Source organism: Elephantulus edwardii, unplaced genomic scaffold (assembly GCF_000299155.1).
Source record: "Elephantulus edwardii isolate Elephantulus edwardi_28Jun2011 unplaced genomic scaffold, EleEdw1.0 scaffold00003, whole genome shotgun sequence".
NCBI classification, from domain to species: Eukaryota; Metazoa; Chordata; class Mammalia; order Macroscelidea; family Macroscelididae; genus Elephantulus; species Elephantulus edwardii.
The window spans coordinates 363,343-379,887 of NW_006399753.1; the positions used below are offsets into that span (position 1 = coordinate 363,343).

General features: G+C 58.7%; 2 protein-coding genes across 2 annotated transcripts in view; both read left to right on the forward strand.

Annotated features, from left to right (window-relative positions):
- CYHR1 (cysteine/histidine-rich 1) overlaps window positions 1-8,733 on the forward strand; it is an 11,060-nt gene extending 2,327 nt beyond the window's left edge. Inside the window, exons 3-5 of the mRNA XM_006879225.1 lie at window positions 6,238-6,476; window positions 6,831-7,042; window positions 8,342-8,733. Of these exons, the coding sequence (XP_006879287.1) occupies window positions 6,238-6,476; window positions 6,831-7,042; window positions 8,342-8,733 (843 nt within the window). The remainder of the gene's footprint in view (window positions 1-6,237; window positions 6,477-6,830; window positions 7,043-8,341) is intronic.
- Window positions 8,734-12,696: 3,963 nt separating this feature from the next.
- Window positions 12,697-16,545, forward strand: part of TONSL (tonsoku-like, DNA repair protein) — a 10,414-nt gene continuing 6,565 nt past the window's right edge. Inside the window, exons 1-10 of the mRNA XM_006879226.1 lie at window positions 12,697-12,721; window positions 12,817-12,912; window positions 12,999-13,141; window positions 13,645-13,828; window positions 14,095-14,224; window positions 14,517-14,688; window positions 14,765-14,879; window positions 15,626-15,771; window positions 15,849-16,001; window positions 16,239-16,364. Of these exons, the coding sequence (XP_006879288.1) occupies window positions 12,697-12,721; window positions 12,817-12,912; window positions 12,999-13,141; window positions 13,645-13,828; window positions 14,095-14,224; window positions 14,517-14,688; window positions 14,765-14,879; window positions 15,626-15,771; window positions 15,849-16,001; window positions 16,239-16,364 (1,290 nt within the window). The remainder of the gene's footprint in view (window positions 12,722-12,816; window positions 12,913-12,998; window positions 13,142-13,644; window positions 13,829-14,094; window positions 14,225-14,516; window positions 14,689-14,764; window positions 14,880-15,625; window positions 15,772-15,848; window positions 16,002-16,238; window positions 16,365-16,545) is intronic.

Below are 16,545 nucleotides of genomic sequence, written 5' to 3' on the forward strand. Positions count from 1 at the left end.
GGCGGCCGAGGCGGCGGCGGCGGCGGCGGCCGGCAGCGGGAAGCTGGAAGAGCGGCTGTACTCGGTGCTGTGTTGCACCGTCTGCCTGGACCTGCCCAAGGCCTCCGTGTACCAGGTAGGGCCGCTGGCCCGACCCCGACCTGGCCCGAGGCTCCGGCGCCTGCGGAGACCATCCCCCGGGGGCAGCGAGTCGGCCTGAGGCCCTGGGCTCAGCGGTCGGGGCCCCCTCCCGTGCCCACGTCCGCCTCCTTCCCGGCGCGGGTCCAGCGCGGGTCCGACGCTCCGTTCTCTTCTCGGGACTTTGTGGCTTCCGCTCCGCAGCGCCCTCGCGGCCGCTCCTCTCCCCTCCGCTGCCCCTCACATCGCCACCATCTCCAGCTGACCCCCGCAGGCTGCCGACGTGGCCCCGGTCCCAGCCTCAGGGAGCCCCTCGTCTGGCCTGGTCACTCTGCGGGGCTCTCCGTGGTTTTAGGGCGGCCACACCCCCCCCCCCAATTCTGCTCTTGTCTGACTCCCGAGTGGACGGCTCCTGTGCCCTGGGCCATTTCCTTAGAGAAGACTCAGAAGTGAGGCTGGGTCTGCTCCTCGCCTTTCCCTCTCCAGAACCCCCTGTGCACCTGCTGTGTCTCGTGCTGGGCCCCCTCACCTTTCACCCCCCAGGCCCCCAAGTCCAGGGAGTTTGCCTGGCTTCTTCCCCGCACAAGTTGGGCATCCTGGTGGCTGCAGCACAGGCCTTTGGTGGGCCTCTCCTTTGTCTGCCTTCCAACCACCCTGCTGAGGAGTGGGGCTTTCTCTGTGCTGGAGCTGGGGTGGCCACGGTGGCTTGCCCCTGCTTCTGTCCAGGCTGAGGGTGGCCAGCTGCAGTCACTTTTGCTGGCCATACCTTCTGTAAGGAACCGGCTGGACTGTCACACTCTGATCTCTGGAGCGTCAGGTCTTTCTGTTCCCCGTCGTGAGGTTGCTTGGTGGACCCTAGTATGTCTGGAGAATGGGCAGAGGAGGGGGCTGGGTAAGGGCCCTGGCTTTGGGGTCCCTCTGCTAGGCCTTGGAAAGCACCTGGCTGGAGGCCCTTGCTTGGGAATCCTACAGCCTCTTGGCCCTGGTCCAGCTTGGGGAGTGCTTCAAACAGCTGCTGGCAGCCAGAGGTCACCTAGCTGGGGACCCCTTGTCCACAACTTTGTGGTTCTCGCAAGAGGAAGAGCCCCTCACTTGGGCCATGGTAAAAGCCCATTGTTGGGGAGAGCTGACAAGTTTATCTCCCCTTTCTGTGTGTGTGTGTGTGTAGGGGGTTACAACTGCACCCCAAAGGAGAGGATGGATGCATATAGCCTCTGCCCCCCACTGTGGCAGGTCTGTGATCAGAGTCAGGTGGCCTCTGAGCTGACTTGTTCAAAGCCGTGGCTTACACTGGTCTGGGAGCTGAGGCTGCCCCCAGCCTGTGGTCACCAGCATCTTGCTCTGCTCTCTCAGAGCTGGCCAGAGTAGAGCCACGGACACTGACACTTGGCTGCTAGCGTATCTTCCTTCCAGGTGACTCCTGGCCCTTGGTAGTAGGCCTATTTCTTCGCGTCTCTCGTGGCTCAGAGAAGTTCTGAGCCACATAGTTGGTGGGACAGCTCTCACTTCTCGGAGGTCAACTCGATCCCTGCCAAGGTCTGGCTCATCTCACAGACTGTGCAGGTGGGGTGGAATGGGAGCACACAGCAGTTTCGGAGAAGGAGGGCTGACCAGTAGTGGCCCGTCAGGTTCTGGCTCATTTGACTTCATAGTGGCCAGGCTTGCTCTCCTTGTTTAACGAGCAGGGACGCTAGAGGCAGGTCGGGACGGGCTTAAAGGGCCCAGAATGCTTGCCTTGCCTCTAAGCTGGGTCTGCCCCTGGGGGCTTGGTGCCCTCCAGTCTGCCACATAGGTGTCAGGTCTTCGGCTGACAGCTGTCTGGGGAGCAAGTGTCTGCTGACTGTTCTGACAGGAGCAACCGCCATACCATGTGCTCTGTGTGCTGGCCCTGATGGCTGAGGTGGGAACTGGGTGGTGTACCACCACCATCTTGGAGCAGGTGGCTGTGCTGAGCCAGCATGTAACCTGAGCTGTGCCTCTAGCTCCCCCACCAGGGCCTTCACGTGTGGCCTGAGTGTCCTTTGTGTGGGTGGTCACCCGGTCTGTTGGAGCCTCCCTCAGGTGTCACATTGGGACTTCTATGGGCAGCTCTCATGGCCATAACAGATGCAGCAGGAGTGTTAATCCTGGGGTGATAGTGTGATGTTTGGCTTGATAAAGGCAAGCCCCTCCTGGAGTTCTGGATGGGCAGCAGGGGTTCTTGGAAACCCTAGCCACCAGGTGAATGAGTAGCATTGCCACACCAGCTCTGGTTGCAGCCTGGGGCTTGGCGACCTGTTTCTCCACCATGGACTGTTCCCCCACCTGGTCTTCCCCTAGCTGACCTGCAGCACAGAGCCAGCCTGATCATTCCTCCCTGGTCTAAGTCCTGAGCCCTAGCACTTGGTAAAGGACCATGTGACTGTCATTCACAGGGTTGACCTGACTCTCACATTTCTTTACCTGTCTACTCCCTTCTGACTGCCACTTACCATTTCATGCATACCCTTTCCCCTCATTGTGCTGCACAGGGCCACTCCTGTGACCAGTCTGTAGGGGACAGTCCTGTCCTGCTGTGTTTTCCACCTAGACTCATTGCTGGACCTGGCCAGGGATTAGTGACCTGTGGCACTTACACAGCAGGGCCCATGGCAGGATCAGGCTGTGCAAAGGTGCACTCAGCCAGGATGGCTCTGGCCACCAGACCCCTTAGGAGTTGGGGCTTCAATGACAGCAGATAAGTAGCACTCGATGGGGCTGCCTGTGTCCCTCTCAGCCTGCAGTGCATAAGTCTGGACCTGGGGCTGCCACTCTGGCCTGGGGCTAGCAAGGGTCTAGGGATGTAAGGGACTGCCATGTGGCTTTCCTGAGCTTCCACGGTGAGGCCTCCCCTCAAGTGGCCTGGACCCTCAGTGCCTTTTCTTGGCCAGGGAGTATGTCAGGACAGCAGCAGGCTGTGGAAGTGAGGACGGTGGTAGGGTGCAATGTGTCCACAGAGAAGAGAGTGTTTTGAGGGTCCTGGCCAGGTGCTGGTGGCGTTCATCTTTGTCCATGCCTGTGGCTTCCCGTGGGGCAGGGAGCCCTGCTGTTGAGGTGCGCCTGCTCAGGGCAGAGTAAGGCAGTAGGCTTCACCTGTCTTCTGTCCTTAGGAGGTTGAGTGTGCCAAGACAATGATGCAGGGCGAAATGCAGGGCAGAGTAGTGCTGGGGGTGCGGGGTGAGCTGCAGGTGCTTCTGGGGTTTGCATCAAGGGTACTCCCCAGCTGTCTGTTAGGACCATGGTGACTGGTGAGGCTAGTGTGGGGCTGCTGGCTATCTCTAACAGGAGAGGAGGATAGGGAACCAAAGGTACTTAGATCTTTGGGAGCTAGGGAGCCCACTCTTGAAGGCCGGAGTCAGTGGTCCATGCATTGCCTACTCAGCCCGGGAGAAGCTGGTGGGAGCCTTGGCACAGGGCGAGTGTACTGGTGCCCTAAAGCGTGGGTGTGTGTCCACTGCTCCCACTCTTCTTGTGGTCTTGATTCCTCTCTTGGCAAAGGCACCAAGAACCAGGCTTCGCTTCTGTGCTGTTGGGACTGGGGTTCCTGCGTGGGGAACCTGTTAGCGTCACATGCTGAGCTGAAGGCCCGTAGGAGAAGGGGCTGTGGGAAGGGTGGGCCAGCATCTGCTCCATGCCTGCTTGTGTGTTGTCCCACCTCGCCTCACTATACACTATGTGACCAGCCCACTGTCACTGCCCACCGCGGAGGCCACCGCCAGCTTGAGGGCTGGGAAGCTGAGCTGGGAGGCCAGCAGTGCCCACCAGGCTGAGGAGTGTCTCTGTAAGTGTAGGGATGTTGTATGGGGGAAGCTACTGGCCAGACCCTAGTGTGGTGAATGTGAGTTCTGTGGTGTGCCATCCACTGGAGGCCTGGGGTGGTGCTGCTGGGCCCACTTTATGATGGGTTGATGGCACGAAAATGGGTGCTGGGCAGCATATAGTCAAGGTTTTGCCTCGTGGCAGACAGGGTATTTTGCAGCAACATGACCACTTTCTGGGGACAGTCCACCAACCTCAGGGATGTCCTTAAGACTGTTCAACCCTTGGTTGGCAGGTGGTGCCCCAAATAGTGTTCTACCTCATGGCATTCTGACAGCTGGGCTGTGGGGTTGCTGAGCGCTGGTCTTCCAGACTGAACTCCTGAAGAGGCCAGTCAGACCACCAGTAACCAACGAATCATCTGCCTGGTTGGCTGATGGCTCAAGCTAGGGGCTCCAGAGAGGAGCACTCTGGAGAGTGTGCTGGTGGTGGCTGTCCAGGGTGCAGGGGACCAGTTTGGGGAAGGATCCACTTGGTAGAGTGTGCTTGGAAACATCGGGCCCCCAGCTGGATTTGGATTTTCCTAAATCACTGTCAGCCTTCATCAGCCAGGTGGGCCTGTACTGTGTGGACCCTGGGCCAGGCAAGGGTGTGCAGTGGCAAGTGTGGGGTCCCTGGTCCTGAGAGAGCACTGAGACTGGGGTGCTGGTGACATGGCTCTGGAAGACCCACAAGTGTAGTGCCTCATGCCTGTCTCTCAGAGGGCAGATAGAGTTCTTTTCCACCAGCCTTCCACAGCTCATGACACTTCAGCCCAGTATGGTCCAGTGTAACCACAGACGGATATCACAGCCGGCTTAGGGCATGGTGTCAGGCGGGGCTCTGCAGTAGAGGGCATTACCACAGGCCCCAGACAAATGAGAGGGCAGGCTGCTAACCTCTAGGGTCACAAGCAAGCAGAGCAGACACAGACCTGACCTCATGCCTGTGGAAGCCCTAGCAGCTGAGAGTGGATGGTCAGGGTTCTGTTGACTCACAGGCCTCTCAGCTGCCTCCCTGCACTCCTCGCTGCTGGTGCTTGCTGTCTGCTCTTTCTGTGGAGTCTCGGTCCTCACTCTCTTTCCTACAGCCCGTGACCTCTGGCCACCTCAGCCTGCTCTCTTTCTCATGGAGCACACCTGAATTTCTGCCTTGATGTGGAGCTTGAGGTTGGAGTGTGGAAATGAGGCTCCAAGTGGCTTGGTGTGTAGGTCTGGGCAGGTATGCTCTGTGGCCAGATGGTCAACAGCCTTGGGGCTCTCAGTCTGTGTGGGTATGCCCCTTCCTGCTGCATCCAACTCTGAGGACCTCGGCTAAGAGGCCGCTCCTGGCTGGCAGCTGTCTGGAGGGTCTTCCTGGGTGGTGGAGCTCCCATGGTACTCAACAACCACGTGGTACTCAGCAAGCAGCTCGTTGGCAGCCACTCTCCACCCGTGAGGCCCAGGCCCCATTCTGCCTGCCTGGTCCCTGCATCTGCTACAGACCAGGCCTAATCAGAGAGCTGTCAGAATACCCTGCTTCCGAAGTGGTGCTTCAGAGAATGGAGACCACCTTGAAGCCTCTGTGCCATGTCCCTTTGACAGGCACCAAGTAGCCAGTCTGGTGAGCAGTAAAACCAAGACAACGGGGTCCTCTCCCATGGAAGGGCTCCAGGGCAAGACTGCTCCTCAGCCTGCAGACCCAGGGACAGTCCTACCTTCCACACAGAAGGCTCCGGCCACTCAACTCAGCATCACACCAGTGGCACCAGCCCTGCAGTCCCCAGTCCTGTGTGTGCCCAGATGCATGTCCACTGGCCCCTGCCTAGCCAGCATGGCTTCCTGTTGGCCCTGTAGGTGGTAGGTGAAGACCAAGAACAGCTTGGAAACACATCAGTGGGTGCCCCAGTGCAGACAGCCTTTCAGAGGGCTGAGGGGTGGATGTGCTAGCCTGGGCGTAAGGGGCAGTAGCATCTACCTTTGCATCTGACATTGTCCTGCATACATCTTCTCAAGCTGCCAGGTGGGAATTCTGTAAGTCCTGGGTTGAGGTCTCACCAGGGATGAACCAGGCTCCAAACTGACCACCTCCCCTGCCTGCCTTGGTAATGAACCTTGACCTTTCCCAGCATCCTCCAGACAGCATATTTCCTGGGGAACTGAGCTGGCTGTCCTGGAAGGGCCTCTGGAAAGAAACTGGAGCATCTGTGCTGACTGTATCATGCCGGCCGAGTCCCCAGAGGACTGCAGTTCGGCTGGAACCTTGGGTGGACACGTGTTGGTTCCACCAGGTCTGTGAGCGTCATCTCCCTTTCCTTCTTCGCAGTGTACTAACGGTCACTTGATGTGCGCTGGCTGTTTTATCCACCTACTAGCAGATGCCCGGCTGAAGGAGGAGCAGGCTACATGCCCCAACTGCCGCTGTGAGATCAGTAAGAGCCTCTGCTGCCGGAACCTGGCTGTGGAAAAGGCTGTGAGTGAGCTGCCCTCCGAGTGTGGCTTCTGCCTGCGCCAGTTTCCCCGCTCGCTGCTGGAGCGGCATCAGAAGGAGGAATGCCAGGACAGGTACCGCTGGTCCCCGGCCTCGGCCACCTCAGGCTCTGTATGACTGCAGGTACCAGCCCACCCGTGCTCTGAGAGGCTGTGGGAAGGCCCCACCTGCCCCAGCCCTTGAGCAGATCACTCTTGGTGCTGTGGCCCTAGCCCAGCTCAGCCATTACAGAGGAATGTGGGTTCTACGGCCACTCAGAATCAAGCCTGGGTGCAGTCCCCTTCTACCAAGCAGGGGGTGGCCTCTCACCCCACGGGGCATGCTTCCTACTCCCTACCTGTGTGGCCTTAGGGAGGGTGTCTCCGTGTGGTGGGCAGGACCCACCTCTGGAGGCTCAGGCTGTGACGCTGCCACACCGCCATCCCCAGGGTCACCCAGTGCAAGTACAAGCGTATCGGCTGCCCCTGGCATGGCCCCTTTCATGAACTGACAGCCCACGAGGCCGCGTGTGCCCACCCGACCAAGACAGGCAATGAGCTGATGGAGATCCTGGATGAGACAGACCAGGGCCGCCGCACGGAGATGCAGCTCTACAGCAGCATCTTCAGCCTGCTCAGTTTCGAGAAGATCGGCTACACAGGTGAGGCCCTGCCCTGCCCACTGTGTGCTGCTCCTCTGGGGGCCGCTGAGGGGGGCCTGTGAGGGCACAGGCCACACTCCAGGGGACGCCTCAGGCAGAAGATGGCCGGAGATGGCAGCGGGCGGGCTTGGCCGGTTGGCTGTCAGAGGTGCTGCACCTCTGCACCCCTGCAGGGGGTGTCCTTGCTGTGAGGGGCTCCTTGGACTCAGGCCATGCAGCATCTAACCGGAAGATAGATGTATCTACGCAGGCAAAGGACAAGAAGATTCTGGTCAGGTCCTACCCAGCGGGCACTGTGGGAGCAAGCCCCTCCCCAGACCAACATAAGGCTGACCAGGCACCAGAATGAACTAAGGTCACCAGCCTGAACTGCAAAACAAAGTGGATGCCATGGCTGGGGCACCAACTGGGCAGGCTGTGAGTCTCATGGGCCCCCAGTCTCCATTCACCTTTGGACACGCCACAGGGCAGGGCCTGGGCCGAGCCAATCATAGAGGAGCAATGAGGATCTGGTGAAGCTGGCCCATGCAAGAACGCTGCCCACCACACCATCTACCACCTTGCAGCCCAGCTTGTCACAGACAGCCAGTCACACCTCACTATGTGAGCCAGCCCTGTAGGTGTGAGCTGTGCGGGCTTGGCCCGAGCAGTGGAGGGCATGGCCCCAGGTGGGCGCCATGGTCCAGGAGGTCCAGGCCTCATGGGGTCCAGCTGGACGGGCATGTGACTGCGGTAGGGCTGAAGGCCCTGACTGCACAGGAAGGACGATGGCCCCACCATCACGGACTCTCCAGCCTTTGTGAGCAGAGCCGAGAGGACTGTACAGAGGGCAGGGTCATTGCCTGTTGGTCTCCGAGGCAGTGGGCAGAGCCCAGCCACAGGCAGAAGCTGGCCCTGGGTGCCGCAAGAGCAGGCAGGGTGGGTGCTGGGCGCCCGCCCTCGGCTTTGCTGGCAGCTCTGTATCAGAACCAATAAAGTGCACTTGTTCTCCGAACTGCACCATGTCTGTGTGTCTGCTTGCCCCGCCCCACGGGCAGAAGCCTCCTCCCTGCTGGGGCTGGGCCTGGGGTGAGGGCCAAGGGGCTGTGTGGTCAGGGGCCCCTGGCCCTGAGCACTCTCCTCTAGCAGCCTCAGGCCCAGCCAGATCCCATGTCCTGTTTGTGGCTCCCCAAGGCGCGTGCACGCACCAAGTCCCTGCTTGCCATTTGGCCATAGCGTACCTCAAGTGTTCTCCGGTAAGTGCTCCTCCTACCTGCTATGCCCACTCTGACTGCCCCCCTGCCCTGTCTGTCTCTGCAGAAGTCCAGTTCCGGCCATACCGCACAGATGACTTCATCACGCGCCTCTACTACGAGACTCCCCGGTTCACAGTGCTGAACCAGACATGGGTCCTGAAGGCTCGAGTGAACGACTCGGAGCGCAACCCCAACCTGTCATGCAAGCGCACGCTCTCCTTCCAGCTCATCCTCAAGAGTAAGGTCAACGCGCCTTTGGAGTGCTCCTTCCTGCTGCTCAAGGGTCCTTACGACGATGTGAAGATCAACCCTGTCATCTACCACTTTGTGTTCACCAATGAGAGCAATGAGACCGACTACGTGCCGCTGCCCATCACTGACTCGGTGGAGTGCAACAAGCTGCTGGCCGCCAAGAACATCAACCTGCGGCTCTTCTTGTTCCAGATCCAGAAATAGCCACACCAGTGACGCTGGGCCAGTCATGCCACAGGTCGCTTTATGGCTCAAAGCACCTCACACCGTCACCTGGTCACATCGCCAAAAGTCTGCATGCATGTGGGACGTGGTAACCATGCCTCTGCTTGCCTGGGTAGCTGCCCTGCCTGTGGTGCCAAGGAGACCCAGGCCAGGGTCACAGGGAGGGGGAGGATGAATGGCCCTGTGGCGCCCAGGTCAGCTCCAGCCAGCGTGGGGTCTTTGCCAACTTCAGAGGGCGTGTCTGGTTGCAATTAAAAAGGCTCCCTTGCTTCCTACTTTTTTTTTTGTTGTTGTTGGAGGGGAGAGTGCGGCCACAAATGGACAATGTGGAAGCCCAGCAGCACTTAGGACGCCGACAGGAGCCAGCTTTTCTTGCTGCTCCCTGTGCCCTGGAGAGACTTGTGATACCACCCACCCTGTCTCAGGGTGTGAACAATGGGTGAGCCCAGCTCTGGAGGGGACTGACAAGGGCCAGCTCCCTGCACACCTACCCAGGGAAGCAGGACTGGCCCCCAAGGCTCAGCAGACATTTCGGAATGCAGGGTGAAATTCTGTCTCTTCCTAGGAACAAATTAAACTCTTTCCAGGCTCTTCTGTAAATGATGCAATTCAGCGAGAGAATCTGTTTCTATTTCCAGCCCCAGTGTCCTGGCTGGGGGGTGAGCTGCCATGGCAAGCCAGGCTGGACAAGGGTTAAGTGGGGAGGTGGTAACTTCCCCCTCCCGTGGACTGGTATCTGGGGTGGTGGTCAGGGCCTTTGCTGACTGAGGGTCAGCGGGGAAGTGGGGTCTTGGTCCTGGTTCCCACCCATGTGGTAGCAGCTTCCTATCCCCCTGAACTGGTGTGTGGGAGTGATTGTCAGGGCAAGAGCCTGTGCTGGAGGACTGAGTGGCATCGCTGTGTCCCAAGAAGGGTGAAGTCTCATTTCTGGACACTGGATGTCTTGCCGTGACTTTGTGTAGCTTCTGTACCAAAGAACTGGGGTTGCACCCATGCTCACCTGGGTGATGGCCTGCAGAAGTGACCTGGGATGACACCTGAGAGTAGGTGGCCTCTGCCTCTTAAGTATAGAGAAGTAGGACATCCGGGCCTAGCAGCATGTCACCAGAGGCTAGCCTAGAAAGTGGTCATAGAGTAGGGCACTGAAGACAGCAGAGACTCTGGTGGCCTCTTTTCCCAGGCTGTTTAGCCCCTGTTGGAGCTGTTGCAGAAAACCCGCCTGGGTTCTGAATCAGTTGCCATGATGGAGCCGTGGCTGTGGCCTTCCAACAGAGGACAGACAGTAGGTGGCCCAGTGTCTTCTGCAACTGAGTCTCAGCTGCCTGTTGAGCATGCCCGGCCACTGAGTTGTCCCTCAGGGTAGATAGTGTCTGTTAGAGTATGTGGCTGGCACCTTGGCCCTGCCTTTGGGCCTTGGCTAATTTTGCTTTTGGTGTGGATTCTGATGTTCCTCTTGAGGTGGCTTATGTTCACCCTGTGTGTGGATAGGGCTGGCTCAACGGGCCAGCCTTGCAGGTCTCAGGTGTGCCCATGGTCAGCTTTGCTGAGCATAGCCAGGCTGGGACAGAGGCGAAGGAGGGGAGTGTCCCCTGGAGGCCTAGAGGCTAGATATATATGTGTGCAGGGACCGTATGTGACTGCTCTGGGGGAAGCACCACAGCCGACTGAGCAATCTGTGGGGCAGGCAGTCCTGTTGAGGGGAAGGACCTTGTGCAGCAGGCCTGCGGGGTGAGCAGGCAGTGCTTGAGATCTAGCCTGACTTGGATGGGTCTGCAGGAGTATACCAGAGTGCTCCTATTCCGTGTTCACTGATGGTGAGCCTTTCAGTGCGAGTACCTGGGCACCATGGAGATTCTCAAGTGTCCCTCATGGCCACCAGAGTATGGGCACAGAGAGCCCCAGGCAGCACAGCTGCTCAGGGTTATGGACTTCATGACTGATGCCAGGCCACATCGTCCCACTACCCTGCACCATCTCAGCACCCTTGCCTGGTCCTTTACTGCTTGTGTGCCCCATCTCTGAGGATGGCAGTACCTTGAGAGGAGTGGGAGAGGGCAGCCCCTTCTGTGAGCATCAAACCCCACCATTTGCGCAGTGAGACATTTACAAAGATAATAAAAAGAATTTTTTAAAGAGCAAGCAAGAGGAGAGGTGTTTCTACCTATTGGCAGTGACTCCTGCGTCACCATGGTGATCTGAGTTCTCTGGATGTTTTCTCTATGTGACTGTAAACTTTTTTAAAGAGTGTCCTGGACCATGCTGCCCTGTTTCCTTAAGCACAACCAGCCTCTGTGGATGGCAGAGTCCCGTTGCTCAGCAGCCTCTGACCACTGCTCTGAAGCCCCTGGCAGTAGTGGGGAAACCAAGGCAGAGAAGAGCTGCGGCTCCTTTTACACTCCCTCCACTCTTCACTTGAGCTCATCTGCTTCTGAGGTTCTGCGGTCACTGCTGGAGCCGTTTTCATTTGTCAGGAGGTGGCGGTGATTGTAAATCTCCCTGCCTCTTGCCTGTCTGAGGTTAAACCTGAGGTCAAGGCCAGCAGTGGCCCACGCTGCAGAGCTCAGCCAGTAAGCCCCAGTGTCACACCTGGAGCCCAAACTGCCACCAGACAGTGCTCCAGGAACCTAGGCTGACCTGATGTCTGTCCCTGATGTCCAGCCGAGGACTATACCCCTTTGGCCCATTTCAGTGGTTTTTATTTGGGGGAGGGGGGCTGTTTCAGTTTTAAGAGAAAATTCCTTTATTTCTGGGTCTTGGGGACATGGGCTATGGAAGCAGGTAGTCTAGTAGCTGGGATTGACAGCTGACCACCACAGCACCAGTCCGGCCACTGATAAGCAAAGAAGGAGTCCCTGAGCCACGCTGGCTGTCACACTTTGTACTAGAAGCTGTAACATACCCTGGCTGGCTTTCCTGGGATGCAGCAGGGCTGGTGTGCACAGGGAGGACCTGCTGCCTTGCCCTCTGCCTGTCTATGTGGCAGGGAATACATGCCATCCCTAAGCATGCGTACAATTAGTCCAGGTATACCTGTCAGGAGTGGCCTTCACGCCCCTAATACCAGATATTTCTGTCAGAAACTGTTGTCGAGGGTGCTTAACATTTTAAAAAAAATTTCTGTAGGCAGTAAGAGGAGCACATTCGTAGGAAAGGGAAGGCTTTTGAAAGCGTCAAGACCCATGAGGGGCCCCCACTTGGAGAAGAGGGCAGGTACCTATGGTCGCCTCCACTCCTCTGCTGCCCATGGCTGAGAATTAGCCAAGGAAACCGGCCAATAGCCCAGGGAAACAGGGTGGGCGGGGGTGCTGCGCGATCTCCAGAGACCCCTGGGCTGGGCCGTTCCTGGGTTCGGACACAGGAAGTCATTGGCATAGTCAGGGGTTTTAGGTCTGAGGTGACCCTTTTAGTCCTGGGAAACACCCCCATGCTGGGTTAGTCCCATTGGCCCTACTTGCCGGCCCTAAGCCAGCCGGACTACAACTCCCAGGATGCTCGGCGGCTGAACACTTAGCCCCGGTCTTCAACCCCACCGGGGAGCATGCATGCGAGGCTGGAGGCGGGGCCTCGGGAACTGAGAAGCTGGAGTGGTGCAAGAGCTGAGGGGGTGGAGTTGGGTCTATCGCGACACTTGGGGCGGGGCCTCAAGAGTAGACGAGCGGGACTGGGTGGGGCCTCAGAAGCTGAGGGGCGGGGCCCAGATGATGAAGAATGGAGTGTGCGCACTAGCTTGAAGGCGGGGCTTCTGGGCCTCGGGGCGGAGCCAGGCGTATGCACCAGCAGAATGCCGGGCTCCATCAACTGGGGGCGGAGCCAGGGCGGGACTGGGAAGTGGAAAGTCGGGGGAATGGGGCGGGGCAGTGCTCATCACGGGGCGGGACTGGGGGGAGCGCGGGAAGTCCGGTCCGGGATCCCGCCACGGCGGCTGCGGGAGACAACTACGGCATGAACTTGGAGCGCGAGCTTCGCCGTGAGTCCGCCTCTGCCCGAAGCGCGAGGGAGCATGACTCTCCCCAGGGTGAGCCCCGCTCAGTCTACACGTGCTCCCCTTCCTCTCCTCTGCAGAGCTGAGAAAGGCCAAGACCAAGGCCCAGCGGGGCGGACAGCTGCGGGAGGAGGCCGCCTCCTGCCACCAGCTGGGGGAGCTTCTAGCCAGCCATGGTGAGTGTGCCCGAGGAGCCGGAGCGGCGCACCTGGCACCCTCTGGCTACCTCTGGGCTGAGCCTGAAAACGCTTACCCCGTCCAGGCCGCTACGCAGAGGCCCTGGAGGAGCACCAACAGGAACTTCAGCTCCTGGAGAGCGTGGACGACCCCCTGGGCTGTGCCGTGGCCCATCGCAAGATCGGAGAGAGGCTAGCCGAGATGGAGGACTACTCGGCCGCCCTGAAGGTGTGCGGAGTCATCCCCTAGTCCCTGGCAGCCTGCACTTCTTGGGGTCTTTCTGAGAAGGGAGACAGGGCCTTCAGCGGAGAGAGAGTCTTATGCTCTGGGGTGGCTTCTGCTTCAGGGAGATGACCTCTCAGTTAGCCTGTGCCTGGAGTACCCAGCAGGAACAGTCTTCTCCCCCAGAAAACATTACCGGAGCTGCATTTGTGTGTCAAGTTCTTGGGAGGACCAGGATGTCCACCCACCAGGGCTTCCCGCCTGTCTGCTGGGAGTGCGGCCGCGGCTGCTCAGCTCTTGGCATTTCTGATGCCCTTTCTCCCCATAGCTGGTTGGAGTGTCGGGGAGAGCTGTCACCACAAATTGTCCTTTGTGCAGAGGAGGTGGGAGGTCTGGGGCCTGGCTGTTGCTGCCCTGCAGGAGTCTTGGCAGCAGCGGGCCTCCCCTGAGAAGATCAGGTTTGCTTGAGTGAGGTCAGCCCACAGCAGTGGTTACCCTTGTTGGCCTAGCACCAACACCGCTATCTGGAGCTGGCCTGCTCCCTCTCCAACCACGTCGAGCTGCAGAGAGCTTGGGCCACCATCGGGCGCACTTACCTGGACATTTACGACCACAACCAGTCTCGGGACGCCCTGCTGCAAGCCCAGGCTGCCTTCGAGAAGAGCCTGGCGATTGTGGATGAGAAGCTGGAGGGTAGGTGTCTCCACCATCCTCTACCTGAGGACAGAGGAGCCTGCTCCCCTACCAGCCCACCCTGCATGGACCTCCCTGTGTTGGAAGCCCCAGCTCTGTATCCCTGACCTCCCATCAGTGGCCACTTGCTCTCAGCCCCACTCCCAATATGTCTGCAGCAGGGTCCTTCACACACCTAGTGTGAGAACTGAGGTTGACAAAGCACAGGGCCAGGCTGGACCCCCAAGTGGAACAGGGTGGCCGAGTGTCAGCGGTGTGTCTTGCAGGGGCTGTGGCCCATCAAGAGCTGGTTGAGATGAGGGCCCGGCTCTATCTGAACCTGGGGCTCACCTTCGACAGCCTGCAGCAGACGGCCCTGTGCAGTGACTACTTCAAGAAGAGCATCTTCCTGTCTGAGTAAGACCCCCAGCAGCCCCACCCTAACCCCAGTAAAGTAGCCAGCAGTGAACTGCTTGGAACTGAGCACCCTTGAGGGCAGTCAGGCTGGGCCTTGTAGTCTGTGCTGAATATCAGAGAGCAGGCTGGATTCAGCCAGGGTGAGCAGAGAAGGCCTATCTGACGTGATTGTGTCATACCTGTAGTTTATCAGGCATTCAGGATACCTCAGTGACCCTGAGGTGTGTGATCTCCACTGCTGTACATGTGAGAGTGTCCCAGGTCCTAAGTGTCTGTGCCCCTATTCCTGCAGGCAAAACCATCTCCAGGAAGACCTGTTCCGAGCCCGCTACAACCTGGGCACCATCCACTGGCGAGGGGGCCAGCACTCCAAGGCCATGCGCTGCCTGGAGGGTGCCAGGGAGTGCGCTCGTGAACTGAAGAAGGGGTGCATGGAGAGTGAATGCTGTGTGGTTATTGCACAGGTGTGTGGGCAACACCGTGGTCCTGGCCGGGTGGGCCTCTGGACACGACTCAAGCCTCATTGTCCTTTGCCTACAGATCCTCCAGGATCTAGGGGATTTCCTGGCTGCCAAACGTGCCCTGAAGAAGGCATATAGGCTGGGTTCCCAAAAGCCTTTGCAAAGAGAGGTGGTCTGTAGCAGCCTCAAGTATGGTGAGACTGTGAGGGGAGGGGGATGCAGAAACCCTGTGGAAAGTGTAAAGGAGCTGGGGAGGGCTCTCTGCCTGCAGCGGAGGCTGGGGAGACAACACCTTCAGCACTGAGAGAAGCTGGGTCTCATCCCCTCTCCATGGGGAAGATGGCCTGCTCTTTTCTGCATCAGTGACACCATGTTGGAAAGGTGATAGACCAGCAGAAGCTCTCCTTATCAGCCAGCTGTTGTTAGTGTCACAGATGTCCTGTCCATCTCTAGAGCCCAGGACCATGTGCACACCAACCCTCTGGAGGTTCCTGGCGGTCCATAGCTCATAGCAGCAGTGTCACATGGCTGCCTGGTTTCTATCTCCTTTGTATTTTATAAGGTCACCAAGCACATGGAATTGGGACTCATTCAAAATGACTTGATACATTAATTGATGATGTTTCTAGAACTGCTCTCTATACAAGGCAGTGCTCATAGATAACAGTGCTAGAGTTTAAGTGTACCTTCCCAAAGTGACGTACCTTGCTTTATGATATCAGTTTCTACGTTGATAGCTAGAAAAAGCCCTTGGTCTCCTTAGTTGGACAGCATCCAGGTCCACTGGCTAGTAGCTCAGGGGCACTGGTGATAGTGAGGGTTCCACGCAGGTTGACAGTAGGTGGGTTCCCCGTTGCCAAGTTATTGCCCCTCTATGAGTGTATGTATGAATGCCTGGCTGTGGCACTCAGTGCCCGCTCATACCATGCTCTGCCCACAGTGTTGAAGGTGGTCCAGCTGCAGCAGCAGCTGGAAGAGACCAAGGGGCAGGACCCTCACCGTGCCATGAACATCTGCGAGCAGCTGGGGGATTTGTTCTCCCAGGCTGGTGACTTCCCTAAGGCAGCCGAGGCCTACCAGAAACAGGTGGGGGCCTGGCTGGGGTGGGATGCTCCTGCAGGGATGGGACTTGCAACATAGCCTCACCCCTGCTGGCTCTGCAGCTGCATTTTGCAGAGCTGCTGGGCCGGCCAGGGGCTGAGCTGGCTGTCATCCACGTATCCCTGGCTACCACCTGGAGTGACATGAAAGAGCCAAGGCAGGCTGTACATCACTATGAGGAGGAGCTGAAGCTGCGCAGTGGAAACCCCCTGGAGGTGAGGAGACTCCCGGGAAGAGAAGGGACCTCTGGAGGAGAAGATGGGACTGCTGGCCTCCCACCCCGGATATGACACTCTGCCCTGGGACCCCTGTGGGTGGCTCCCTCCTGTACCCACCTGGCAAGGCTGGGAGTCTGGCAGGTAGTGCTGTCTCAGGAGCTGAGGCCAGCCTGTGGCTGGTTCATCATGGTGGCCAGTGGACACAAACTTGTCTTTCCCCTCTGCTCCATCCAGGAGGCGAAGACCTGGTTCAACATTGCGCTGTCCCGGGAGGAGGCAGGGGATGCCTATGAACTGCTGGTGCCCTGCTTCCGGATGGCTCTAAGCTGTGCCCAGCAGGCTCAGCGGCCCCAGCTACAGGTAGCCCCACTTCCCTCCTATGTTCCGTGTGGTCCATATCCACCTCCAGGGGAGGCCTGGTGTTTCTCCCCTGAGCTACCTGCCCTGTAAACCCGGCCCCTGAGTTGCCCACCCAGTTCCATTCCTCTCCTGTCACTCTCCCTCCACCCACTCTTCCCCCCATTCCTTCTCCTCCCCCCCC